Source organism: Sciurus vulgaris (assembly GCF_902686455.1).
Source record: "Sciurus vulgaris genome assembly, chromosome: 7".
Taxonomy (NCBI): Eukaryota; Metazoa; Chordata; class Mammalia; order Rodentia; family Sciuridae; genus Sciurus; species Sciurus vulgaris.
In genome coordinates, this window is record NC_136467.1 from 9,300,919 (window position 1) to 9,315,306 (window position 14,388).

The 14,388-nt window shown below is 41.3% G+C and overlaps 1 protein-coding gene across 4 annotated transcripts in view; it reads right to left on the reverse strand.

Moving 5' to 3' along the window:
• The window catches only part of TULP4 (TUB like protein 4), a 252,081-nt gene that overhangs the window by 47,815 nt on the left and 189,878 nt on the right, over window positions 1-14,388 (reverse strand). For all 4 annotated transcript variants that reach the window (XR_013764990.1, XM_079146763.1, XM_079146764.1 and 1 more), the window contains exon 4: window positions 9,900-10,061. Coding sequence is in view for 3 of the 4 variants with exons in the window: in XM_079146763.1 (XP_079002889.1) it covers window positions 9,900-10,061 (162 nt within the window). In the remaining variant the exon portion in view is untranslated. The remainder of the gene's footprint in view (window positions 1-9,899; window positions 10,062-14,388) is intronic.

The window sequence follows — 14,388 nt, forward strand, 5'->3', positions numbered from 1 at the left end:
ATATGGTACTCATCTAAATTCTTGAATAAAACTACATTGAGAAATTTCAACTTCAAAAGTGCAAGCTACCCTAAATGTTCAGTTCTTTGGTAATGGAGTGTGATTACCAACACAGCATCTAGTTCTCGAAGAAGGTAACATTTTCCCACTTGTTTCTCTGATTTAAAGCTGGGGCAAGAGATTGAAATCCGATGACAAATTCCTACTAGAAGCCTTAACTCCGCTGGTGGAGGACAGCTGGATTGGCTGTGAAGATGGAGGACTGAGAGGACAGCCACAGCCACCCTCCTCCCCTCAGAAGGAGCCTCTATCTAGATGCTGCCAGGGAACAGCTTTCTTTTTCTCTTTTCTTTTTTAAAAAGATCTCCACTTTGAGTTTCAGAACACTTGCCTTCAGAGGTGCATCAAGGCCAGGTCTGAATTTTTTGCAATGAAATAAGTTATTGAAATCAGACTGCTGAAAATGACAGAATTGCTCACTCAACAGAATATTTCCTTTTTTTTCCCCCCAGAGATATGAAATGTTATTTCACAGTTGACTGTAACAATCACTTCTAAATCTGTATCTTTGGGCTAAACATGTAATTCTGAAGTCATCTCACCTCTTTACCGCAGAAAAGACCACTTGTAAACTAACCCATGAAGATGAGAGACTATCGTATGTTTGAAGATTTTTCAGAGGAGATATGTTATCTGCCTCAGGTCTCAAATTTAATATTAAATAATTTGTTACTAGAATATTTTCTCCCCAAATCTTCAAATTCCATTGTAAAGTTTATCCAACCTTGCAAACATATGGCAATTTCTGGGGCCTATGAAGGGGAACAGCCTGACCACAGGACTAATAAAAAGTGGCCTTAATTAGAACATCTCCAGACACACAGCCCTAGAAGCACATGCCTCTGGAAGCACACTGGCTGCAGAGGGAGAGTAGAAAGGGCCTTTCCACCATGTGTCTTTTGGAACGTTTCATTTTATACCATGTGAATGCACTATCTTTCCCACACAGGTGACTAGGGTGGGGTCAGTGGTAGTGGGGCTAGTCCTGGTGTGACATCTACCTATACAGTAATGGTGTCCATTCTGCCTTCCTGAGTGCTGTCTCCTACAGCATATGAATTCTCGAATCCTTCCTGTTTCAAATGCTACAACTCCTTAAAATATAGCTAAATGTTTCTCAATATGATGAAAGTAACTTCCTCCTGTGGGTACTAATAAGGGTCTTCACCCAAAGGCTGGGAGGACTTCACCCAAAGGCTTGGGGACTGCATGCCACAGAGATGGGAGCAGACCCCACAGCACTAGTGACGGGTACCAACAAACAAAGCCTGACACAGGTCACATGAGAAGGGCAGGTTTTAATGGGCAATACTACTGAAGCAAGGACAAGAGTCCTGTAGTGAACTCAATGCACCGTGCAGAGCTGACTGGAATGAAGGCGTGGCAGGGATGTTGAGGCTTGAACAGAGCAGCAATGAGCAAAAGTGGGAGGGGTTTGTCGGGGTGACGAGGACTCTGAGGCTCATCATGATTAGGTCCCTGCCTCCCACAGTGGCAGGAGATGGGGCCCATTATTCAGGTGCTGGTTGGGAGGGTCCGTTTTCTGGCAGCCTTGAGTTTTCCCAGGCAGGAACTGTCCTAGGGACATAGCCTGGAATTGTTAGAAGTGATGCCAGTGCTAGTTTGAACTCAATGTGAGGAGGAGGGTGGAAGAGGGAGAGAACCAAACCCTCTGTGTGAGCCAAGGAGAGGTGCAGCTGAAAGGGCTCTGTGGGGCCTGGCTCGAGTGTGGCCAAGCAGAAGCTCCGGCAGGGCAGCAGTGGACTCACGAACGTGTGTGAAGCAGCACACAGCTTGCTTCCCCCCAGCATGCCACCGGGTGCACTCGATACTGAGGCAGCAATGCTATATGGGCTGCTGAGGACAGAGGAGAGAAAGGACAGTCAGGGTGATTCCACAGGAATGCCAGGTGGAACTCCAAAACACCCAGTCTGTAGTTTAGCCACCTGACCAAACACTGGCATTCAGGAAAGGTCTCTTGAGTCAAAACCAAGGTCATCATCATGACTGGTAGTAATAAAAACATACAAAGGAAATCTAACACTGAATAAGTGAGAAACTGACTTTGAGAAGGTGTATGTAAAGAGAGCTAGTCAATATGAATAATCCCCTTCCATCTTCTATCCTGAACCTAATTTGTTCAATGTCAATTTCAGGGAACATTTTTAGCATATTTTATAATTAATTCATCTATACTGAATCACTGTCAGTGATTCATCAATGATCTGAGTCCAGAGACAGTACAGAGCAACTGCATTTCTAAACATCTTAATTGCCACCGTCAGTAACCAAAACAACATTGACAAAGAAAATGAGAGACAAACTCAGCAGCTGCAAGACCTGTTTCTGCTAAAGAAACATTTTTTCCCACAAAGGGTTCCACAGAATTTCCAGAATATACACAAAAAAAGAAGTACCAAGAAGTGAAATAGCATAGTACTTGGATAAAGAAAGCCAGGAAGGGTGGGAGGCCATCTCCCAACTTCTTTCCCAAGTAGCTTCCACTCTTTCTTACCAGTGATGACTCATGTACTCCTTGCCTATTTTGGCAAGAACCATCCTATTTACGTTCAGTTCAGGGCTTAAATTAAACTCGGGCTTCCCCTTTGCAGTGCACACACTACTATACAGCCATGGTAGCTCTGGTGGGGAGGGAGGGAAGAGGTTCACTCCTGACAGTGGCTCCATCTCACCCACAGCCAGCAGCGCCACCCGCAGGCCCTGAGGTCCTTCAACCCCTCATGGCTCATGCGCCAGTCCCAGAAGGGTCTTTGGCCAAGGCATGGATCACACAGGTCTTGTATTTTTTTTTCAAAAGGAAACAATCTAGTTCAAGAGCCTGCAGGAGAGAGATTACCCTCTTCTATTATTGGATTGAACATACCGGTTTCTGAGTCTCTGCATGGAAACTGAGACCTACACCGTAGGATTCCCAGCCTGCAGGCTCCAAGAGGCAAGAGCAGGGCTGGAGGTAGGGAAGCCAGTCTTCAAGGGTCAGCAGAGGGCAATGTTTTCTTACAGTGAAGAAAGACTCGCTGCTCATAATGAATTGTGACTCTGACTTTGGGTTTGCCACATTTGACATTCTATCAAAGGGGCTCTTATGTGTTAGGTATTACCTACAGTGTTTCATCTCAGCAACTTATTTTTGTTTATAAAACTGTTTTTAGCTGAGAAAGCAAAGGGTTATATTACTTTTTAAAATCCCCTTTATAATTCCCTTTCTATCTGACAGTGCAAGACAAAACAAAGCTGGGGAGGAATATCCCACTCCTTGCCACCATGGTCACTGTCCTAAAGCCACAGGCAAAACCAAATCCAAGAAGCTTCCTGCTGTCAAGACCAGCAGGGCTGTGATACTGAACTTACAACACTGTCTGGGATTTGCTGTAAGAAAATAGCAAGAAAAAAACAAAAAGGAAGGAGGATTTAAAAAGTGTGGCAAGGGCTGGGGGTGTGGCTCAGCGGCAGAGCACTAGCTTAGCATGTGTGAAGATTAGATTCTGAGCAATGCATGTAAATAAACAAAAATAAAAGTCTATCAACCACTAAAAAATATTAAAAAATAAAATGTATGGCAAACTATGTGGGTCCTTTATTCTATTTACTTCCTATATGATACTAAAAACTTTTGTAAATTAAGAAAAATTATGCTATTAATGAGTTTTGTTTTTTTCAATTATAAAAGAAAGATACCTACAATTAAAAAACCCTAAGAATCATTTATTACTTGGACTACTTTCGGGAAAGCAGCAAATTAAATTGAGTTCTGATTTGTTACTTCAGTCCTGACCTTACATATAAAAAGTAAATAAGGGCTGGGGATATAGCTCAGTTGGTAGAGTGCTTGCCTTGCATGCACAAGGCCGTGGGTCCAATCCCCAGCAACACACACACACACACACACACACACACACACACAAAGTAAACAAATATTCCTTCCAACTGACCATATGTAAAGGTCATGCGAGTTATCTGTGATGGTTCATTTCTCACCAATTAATATCTCCAAAAAGACATTACATACTGATTTTAGGAATTTATTTTTTAAATTATTTGAACTAAATGAGTTAAAAAGTTTTGCACTGAAATCCCTGTAGCGATCCTGTCACACTGACTTAAGACCTGATTCCACTCTACTCCAAACAGGAAATGAAGGCCCTATTTCCTGCAGAGCATGCACATGAAAATGGCTTATATGTCATGGTATCCCAGAGGTCCTGGTACAATCAGTGACTTTTCTGTTGCTTCCCCACGTGGCATTGATGGTCACCGTACAAATATGGTAGACTTGGGATCACATCCACACACATCAGATCAGATCACGTTTTGAGGAAAACCTCCTTTCAGCAGCAAAAAAAAAACCAAAAAAAAAAAAAAAAAAAAAAACCAAAAAACTTCCGAGGCTAGAAACTACCTATTTACATACATGTGTGTCAAGAGCTGAAAAACTCAGTCTTTTTATTTTTTTATTTTTTTTATTTTTACAGACTTAATTTTGATTCATTGTACACAAATGGGGTACAACTTTTCGTTTCTATGGTTATACATGATGTAGATTCATACCATTCGTGTAATCATACATAGGTAATGATGTCTGTCTCATTCCATCATCTTTCATACCCCCCCCTCTCATTTCCCTCCACGTAATCTAAAGTTCCTCCATTCTTCTCTCACTCCCCCCCCCCTCCCCCCCCCCCCCGTTATGTATCATCATCCACTTATCAGGGAAAACATTCGACCTTTGGTTTTTTGGGATTGGCTTATTTCACTTAGCATGATATTCTCCAATTCCACCCATTTATCTGCAAATGCCATAATATTATTCTTCGTTATGGCTGTGTATATATACCACAGTTTCTTTATCCATTCATCAATTGAGTGGCATCTAGGTTGGTTCCATAATCTAGCTACTGTGAACTGAATTACTATAAACATTGATGTGGCTGCGTTATTATAGTTTGCTGATTTTAAGTCCTTTGGGTATAAACTGAGGAGTAGGACAACTGGGTCAAAAGGTGGGTCCATTCCAAGTTTTCTGAGGAATCTCCACACTGCTTTCCAGAGTGGCTGCACCAATTTGCAACTCCACCAGCAATGTATGAGTGTGCCTTTTTCCCCACATCCACGCCAATATCTACTATTGTTTGTAAAAACCCAGTCTTATCTTGGTAACTGCTTAACAATTTATCAACCCAGACCTTTTCTACTTTATTTGAAATAACTTTTTAAGAGTTCCCAAGAAAATATTAAGAGTCCTTTCTTTTAAAAAATTTTATAAATAAATATCACCACTATTCATGGAGAACTAAAGTCTTGCAAAAAGATGTATTAGGTGAAAAATTCTCATTTTACACCAAACTGCCTTCTAAACAAGGACAATTTCCACAGAATAGTATTTAAACAGGGATATTCCTGTAGGTGGGTATTTAAAATGTAAGCATGTTTACAAAACCTCAGTTTACCTGTATCTTTCCTTCTACTATATAAAATGAATGCACCTGTGTTTCAGGAGGACTAGGAACTTCTCTAGAGAACCTAAGGTGTCTAGTCTAGTTATTAAATACTTCCATTTAAGCTGGTTTGAACACAATCATCTGTCACTTTTAACTAGGAATAAAATTCTCTGTGTGAAGAACGAGAGAGAGGTACAGGTGTAGGCCAGGTCGGGGAGTTAGTGACAGACAGGCAGGAGCTGTGGCAGTGGAAGAAAACCACAAAGAAAAAGGGAAGGGGCCCAAGCACAAAGCCTAGAAACAGCATGAGGAGGGGGTGTCAGTGAGGCAGCAGTGGAGGCCAAGGTGGGAGGCTGGGAAGAAGTGAGATCCAGCTCAGGGACATGGCCGGTATTGCTGGGGAACAGCATCCAGAAAGGAAGGTGCCTGACATGGGCTGTAAGGGAATCACTGCCCACAGGGCCAAGCAGAAGAGAGGCAGTGAAGTGAAGCACCAGGCTGCTGGGGAGACCTCAGCAGAGACTACAAGCCAGATGAGGTAACATGTGCACCTGCGGCTGGGAGAGAAGCAAGCAAGCCTGGGCAGAAGGCAGGTGAACTAAGGGTGCTGGGAAGGACTGCTGCATGGAGTGGGAAGCTGCAAATGTTGGCAAGACACGCATTCCTGTCTGACCAGGTCATTCCCACTGTTGCTACGTTTCCTAGGTGTACATATTTGGATGCCTGGAAATTCCCCTGAAATTACTTCTTTAAAAATGGTTCATGCAGCCGAATTATGTAAGTACCATGCATGATACAGGAGCTCTGGGAGGAATGGGGTACCAGAGATGAGAAAGGGACAAAGTCACAAGCACATTTCTTGTAGAACCCTGACCCATGGCAGAGAAAGGCCCCCAGGAACTTCTTGGGGCTCCCCCAGGAAGGCCAGGAGCCAAGGGAGTTTCTTCCCATACTGTGCGAGCTAAGCACAGCTACTACAAAATTCTTCTTGTTTGAACTAAATCCCTGCAATTTGAATTGGAGGCTTTTCCCTTTAGTCCTATTCTCAGTGGACACAGACATGCCAGCTAGTCTCTGCTCTCTGAGGAGAGTCATGGTCATGCCCAGGAATATGCTGGAGGATGTCACCATCTCCACACCTGAAGCTCTCAGCAGCATTCTTCAGTGGTCACTAAGACCCAAAATATGCTGGAAGCACAGTTTCAAATGTCTCCATCTCAAAGAACTTTCCTAAATCAAGGGGTATGGTCTTCTACCAAGACCTGGAGAACACAGAGGAAACGAAGCATTCTGTTCATACAAACCAGCCTGTGAATTAGGGGCTTCTCTGCTGCATTACTGTAGATCAGTATAGGACCCACAGATATTTTTTCCTATGATATTTATATTGATTTCTTTGTCATTTTCTATTTATGCCATTCTGTTTTTTACACAAGCCCTACAAATACTATTCTATTTATAAATATATCCTAAGTTTATCAAGCTGAGTTTATATAATTGTTTCATCTATGAATTTTCTGTTCTCCAGTGTAATCATTATTAGTTTGCTATGGGCTAAGTTATGAGCCCCCCAAATTCATATGTTGACTTTTGTTCAGCATATCTGTTGAACTAGTTGGATCCCTGACTATATTTGGAGACGGCAACTATAAAGAGGTAATGACCATTAAACATTCTGGGACTCTAATCCAGTGACTTTTTTCTTAGGTCTCTGTGTACATATCTATATGTAGAGATCTAAGGATAAGGTATTTAATTCTGTCAGTACATTACCACTGCCAGGATATCCAACTACCATCTTCTCTCTCTGCTAAATTTGCCCATGGACCCTCATGATTCTGTGCCCTATAAACCTTATCTGAAAGGCCGTGGAGCACTCTGCTGGGTGTAGGTCCTGCCTGGGAGTGAGAGCACCAGTCAGGGCAGAGGGAGTGAGCACAAGTGCCCCTCCCCAACCCTCCGTCCCGCAGGTGGCTGCGAACGACAGAACAAGCCAGGCACTCAGGGCCCTCACAGCTCCCGCGGCCACGGCCACAGCACGGGGGCTCCTCTGGCAGCGTCCACTGCTTCAAACCTGACCTGAGAGAACGGCTACAGAGCATTCCCTGCGGCACTGCGGATACCCCAGGCTCTGCTGCATGCCACACACACGGCTTGTGGCACACAGCATCCCCAAATAGCTGGGTCCATCTCACCCATGGGCAGGACATCCACCAGGCACATGGCAGCACACATATGCTCTCTCTCCTCCACAGGTCCACAGGCATCCCAAAGGAGGAGCTATGTCTCACTCACCGTGGCATCTCCAGTGGGACCCGCACCTGTTCCAAGGTAAGTGTGCAGTGCACTAGGGACGCTGGCTGGCACAGCCTACCAAAGGGCCGTGAGGAGCCTCCCAAAGGCTCGGGCCCTTCCTCCAGGCGCGGGAAGGATGTGAAGCCAGGCTGTCCACTGACCTAACTGTAAAGGCCTTCACACCTGTTCCTTCATCTGATCATGCCTACAGCGCTGTGAATGAGGCACTGAATGATTCACACCTGTCCTCACAGCATCGGAAACTGATGCAGGAGGTCAGGTGCTTTCCACAAGGCGCTTCACAGGCTTCTGTGTGAGGAGACCCTAGGGACAGTAGAGCTTTACAGTAAATCCAAATGCCTTGTACGAATACACACTCGTGTGGCAGGGAGCAAGGGAAGAAAGTTGGAGTTGAAAATATCTGCTCATTAAAAAAAAGAAAAAAGAAAATATCTGCTCATAAATCTACTAATACTAATTTTAAGAAAAGAAAAAATATTTGCCTTTCCTACATTAAAAAAATGAAAACATGAAATAAATATGTGATTAGAGGAAAGCAATTCAGTTAAAAAAAAAAAGAGGCTCAAAAACAAAAGTTATAGTTCCAAATTGTACTGCTTGGTTTTACAAATACTAAACATAAATCTCTCAAGAATATTTTCTGGCATAAATATAAGATTTATATTTACGAAGATTTTAACCTGTTAATCCTTACATTTTAAAAATGACTTATCAACATATAACTTTGTAAGGTTATTATATACTATCATGAAAATCAAACAGGAACAATAAAGACAACTTTGAAATCAAAGTTCAGAAGATGAACCAGAGGCTGGGGATGTGGCTAGTGACAGAGCACTTTTCTAGCACATGAAGGCCCTGGGTTCAAGCCCCAGCACCACTGAAAAGAAACAACAAAAAAAGTGAAGCATCTTGGTAGAAGATGAACCAGAGTACCACATCCACCAACTAACTACTGTGGCATGTTGATTAATTTCTGTCCAGTCCTTTCCACTACATGGATGGGTTTCTTGTGTTTTATCATGTGGCAACATACCACACATGCTATTTCATAACCCAATTTTCTTCCACATAAAATTCTAAAAGCTCTTTCAGGTTACTGTATCATCTTTATAACCACAATCTATAATTTACTGAGCTACTGTATATTCTTTAAAGTGGTTATGCCACAGTTTATGTGATCCTCCTATTTTTAGACAAGAAGGCTGTTGATAAATTTTTACTACCATATATAATGTTTTAACAATCACAGATAATTTTTTCCACTTGTTTTTTTTTTTTTTTTGATAAGTTCCAAAAGCATATTATAAAGGTGAATAATGGTTTGTAAGCTTTTCAACATACTCTGCCAAATTGTTTCCCTAAAGGTCTAATACGCATTACCAGGAATGAACAAGAATGCTTACTTGCTTATACTCTTATCATAAATCAACTGTATCATTTTATTTTTTACTAACTGATGAAAAATATACCCTCATAGTGCTAATTTAAAAATTTTCCCAGAGAATGAATATTTTTCTACCATGGTTATTAACTAATTGAACTTCCTCTTTTTTTTTTTTTTTTTTTTTGATACTCAGGGCACTCAACTGCTGAGCCACATCCCCAGCCCTATTTTGTATTTTATTTAGAGACAGAGTCTCACTGAGTTGCTTAGCCCTTCACTAAACTGGTGAGGCTGGCTTTGAACTCATGATCCTTCTGCCCCTGCCTCCCAAGCCACTGGGATTATAGGCATGTGCCATCATGCCCAGGCTGAATGTCCTCTTTTGTTAATTACTTTTTTATATTCATTATTTATTAACTGGTTCACATTAATTTTAAGATAAATTCATATGAACATTTTATAAACTAAAATGTTAACTCATTACGTTATTAGTAGAAAAAATCATTCCGGCAATCTACGCTTCATTGAGACTTTTTATTCTAGTTTTTACCTGGACAGCTTGTTCTCTCCTCAGTGATGATCCTCAGGAGGTTTTCACACCAGATCCCTTTCTCCCACGCCTCTCCTCCCCTGTAGGCCCCACGGTTTTACCATTACACATGCACAGTCAGAGGCATTACCTGTTGGTCATCAGGAGTCCATATGCCGCATGTGATTTGACTTTCCAAGTTGATCTCAGATGACCAGTGTCTTTGTCCACTGACAGAACCAACCAGGACAAACCCGTCTCGATATGAAATAAGTGCTTGAGTCCCATCGTGGCTCCATGTGAAATCACTCACCTTTAGACACACACAGAGAGAAGGGGTCAACTTGTGATTTGAAAGGGAAAACACTTTTACCCAAGCCTGGACAGAATCGTTAGCTTGGCCTCCTGGCTAAGTAAGATCGAGATGGCCAGAAGAGAAACAGCAGTGAAGGCATCATTTGAAAAGCTGCAGGACTGCAGTGAAGGGCAGCGTGCTCGTGAAAGCACTGTTTTGTGGGCTCTGTGGACGTTCATGCATTCATCCATGAGTGTCACACCAACCGTCCTCAAAGTGCTGTCACCCATCTGCAGAGGAAACCAAGCACACCAGGGCTAAGGAGCCTACTCCCAGCCACACGGCAGAGAGTGGCAGAGCTGAGGCTGAGCCAGGGCTCTGTGGCTCCGGGGTTCTTTTAACTACTGTTGTACTGCCTTCCACCTAAGGTTGGTAACAGACCCTCCATCAGTGTCTATAGGTCATTTACCAAAGTAGTAAAGCTCCAAGTTTCTGATCACATTCCCTCATAGCCTTGCTAATAATATCCTCTCAATCAAAAGGGAAAGATTTTTATTATTTTTTTTTATGGTACTAGGGATCAAACCCAAGTCCTTACAGGTGCTAGGTAGGCATTCTACTGCTGAGCTATGTCCCCAGTCCTACTCTTGATCAAAATGAAGGAAAAGCAATCTAACTGGAAAACATTATTTATAACTCAATTCAATTGATGATGCGTTCATCAAATGCATGCATTGCATCTATCCAAATGGCAATTTTTTTCCTCATGATCTATTGTGGTGAATTCCTTGTAGGGATTACCCAGTATTATTATATTATCCTTGTATACCTGTGGGTGATTGGAGACTGCTGTATAAATAATTAAGGTTGGCCCGAGGTGTAACTCAGTGGTAGAGCACCTGCCTAGTATGTGCAAGGCCCTCCCTGGGTTCCATCCCCAGCATGAGGGCAGGGGAGTAAGGTTACACATTTCTCTCACATTACCACTTTAATCCCATCTCACAAATTTTAATGTATGCTTTTATTATCATTGAGATCTAGGACTTTAAAAATGTCCATTAAATTATTCTTTAACCCAGGAACTATTTCGCTATACATTTTTAATCTCAAATATGCAAGAATTTCTTAAATGTAACTCTTCTGTTATTAACTTCTAACCCATCTGCAATGTACTCAGAGATTGTGGTCTGCAACTGCGGTACCTATCTCTGGAAATCTACTGAAACTTTATTTATGCCCTAAATCAGGGATTATCAAACCACAGCCTATGGGCAAATCTGTCCTGTCAGCTCTATATGTATACCATTCAAACTAAGAATGGTTTAAAGTAGTTAAAGAAAAAAAAAATCAATAACAGAATATTTTGTTATTCATGAAATTCAAGTTTTAACTTCCATAAAGTTTATTTCATCAATAAATTTTTTTAAAAAATTTGTTTTCTCAGGCTGGGGAGATAGCTCAGTTGGTACAGTGCTTGCCTTGCAAGCACAAGGCCCTGGGTTCAATCCCTAGCACTGCCAAAAAAAAAAAAAAAAAAAAAAAATTTGTTTTCTCTTGTTACAGAATACATGATTTTTGGCTCCTAATTCACAAAACCTAAAATATTTATATTTTCCCCTTCACAGATTTATAGACTCTTATCCAAAAATGAGTCAATTTTTGTTAAATGTTCTGTGATTGAGAAAAACTGCGTTCTCTAACTGGTAGACTTGGGACCTACACATGTCCACTAAGTCAAGCTTGTTAACTGTGTTGCTCAGAAAATAAATATCTTTTGTATCTTTGCTGGTTGTTTGTCATGAGCATGGTATGTCATTAACATAGACAAAACACATCTGCGACTCCCACAAAATTTACTGAACAATAACCAATTCATAGGTTAGGCCACTTTCATCGGTGGCAGTTCACGGAGTACTCATGGGTCACCTGACAGGCAATCCCAGGTTCTTTTATTCCAATCTTAATTTCTAATATCTACAACATTCAAGTCACATATCACACTTCACCCAACTATATATATAGGTTACAGAAAGGCTAGGAAAGGACCAAGGCAACCAAAGGGGTTCTGGAGGCTTCTTGAGAGCCAAGGCAAAGAGAGCAGATAGGAATACAGAGTCACTGTAGGTGGTCAGGTAAGACTACAAACCAGTCAAAGAAATTGTTCAGGGCACAGAGTTGTCAAAGTGAAGAAATTTATCCTAGGCCAAGGTCTGGACAGATGGCAGCTTCGCAGTACCAGCTTGGAACTTTAGCTTAAGATGTCAGCTTGGAATGGGACTTGCAGGAGAAAACACACTCTGCTGAAGATTTGTCACTGTGGTGATTTTCCTGGGCAAGGCTTGTGACCAATGATCAGGTGATGGAATCAGGGTGCTACTATGTCCAGTCTCAGGGTGTGCCTCCTTTTATGGGTCTTGAGTAACGGGGCTGCATCATTCACTGGCCTGGTGTGTCCCCTAAGTTCGTGGGTCTGGTTTTTCTGATATGAGTTTGATATGCCCATGCATCCATGTACTTCTGATTAATTCAATAAATTCATGGCAGTCATTCTTATTAGCATGAATAATTCATCAGTTTATGCCTTATGATTTTGTCAGGCAGATGGTGGTTGTTTACTTGTATAAACAAGGTGTACAGTCATTCCACCTCAGCACTTTTAAAACTCAAAATTAGTTTGCTTATGGCAAACTGCTGCTTTACAAAATGCAGTAACGAAGGTTTAGGCAGAGCCTGGGAATGGCTGTTCTATACATCATGGAGTAACTCAAAGCACAGTACAGCCTGAGTATGTCAATGGACTGATCAATTTCCTTTCAGTTCTATTAGTTTCCTTCATTATTGATGGTATTATTAAAAGTATATATATTGGTATTATTAAAAGTATATATATTAAAACATCTTGTTAAATTACAGTTTATTAACGTCTGATGTCTCTATTAACCAAGTAATATTTTCTGTCTTTAAGCTATTTTATCTGATACTAATATAGCTATGCCAGCTTAATTTTTTTCCCTTGGTGTTTGTCAGATCTATCTTTTTTTTTAAATTTATTTTTATTGTAAACAAATGGGATACATGTTGTTTCTGTTTGTACATGGAGTAACAGCATACCATTTGCATATTCATATATTTACATAGAGTAATGATGTTTGATTCATTCTGTTATTTTTTCCTTTCCCCCCACCCCTGCCACCTCTCTTTTCCTTCTATACAGTCCCTCCTTCCTCCATTCTTGCCCCCCTCCCACCCCCCATTAAGTGTCATCATCCACTTATCAGTGAGATCATTCACCTTTTGGATTTTTGAGATTGGCTTATCTCACTTTGTATATATATACCACAGTTTCTTTATCCATTCATCAACTGAAGGGCATCTAGGTTGGTTCCACAATCTGGCTATAGTGAATTGAGCAGCTATGAACATTGATGTGGCTGTATCTCTGTAGTATACTGATTTTAAGTCCTTTGGGTATAGGCCGAGGAGTGGAATAGCTGGGTCAAATGGTAGGTCCATTCCACGTTTTCTAAGGAATCTCCACACTGTTTTCCAGAATGGTTGCACTAATTTGCAGTCCCACATCCTCTCCAACACCTATTGTTGCCTGTATTCTTGATAATCGCCATTCTAATTGGGGTGAGATGGAATCTTAGTGTAGTTTTGATTTGCATTTCTCTTATTACTAAAGATGGTGAACATTTTGTTTGTTGATTGCTTGTAGATCTTCTTCTGTGAAGCGTCTGTTCATATCCTTAGCCCATTTGTTGATTGGGTTATTTGTATTCTTGGTGTAGAGTTTTTTGAGTTCTTTATACATTCTGGAAATTAGTGCTCTATCTGAAGTATGAGTGGCAAAGATATTCTCCCATTCTGTAGGCTCTCTCTTCGCATTGCTGATAGTTTCCTTTGCTGAGAGAAAGCTATTTAGTTTGAATCTATCCCAGTTATTGATTCTTGCTTTTATTTTTTGTGCTAGGGGAGTCCTATTAAGGAAGTCTGATCCTAAGCCAACAAGGTGAAGATGTGGACCTACTTTTTCTTCTATAAGATGCAGGGTCTCTGGTCTGATTTCAAGGTCCTTGATACATTGTGAGTTGAGTTTTGTGCAGGGTGAGAGAGAGGGGTTTAGTTTCATTCTGTTGCATATGGATTTCCAGTTTTCCCAGCACCATTTGTTGAAGAGGCTATCTTTTCTCCATTGCATATTTTTGGCACCTTTGTCTAGTATGAGAAAATTGTATTTATTTGGGTTTGTGTCCGTGTCCTCTATTCTGTACCACTGATCTACCTGTCTATTTTGGTGCCAATACCATGCTGTTTTTGTTACTATTGCTTTTGCGATATCCCC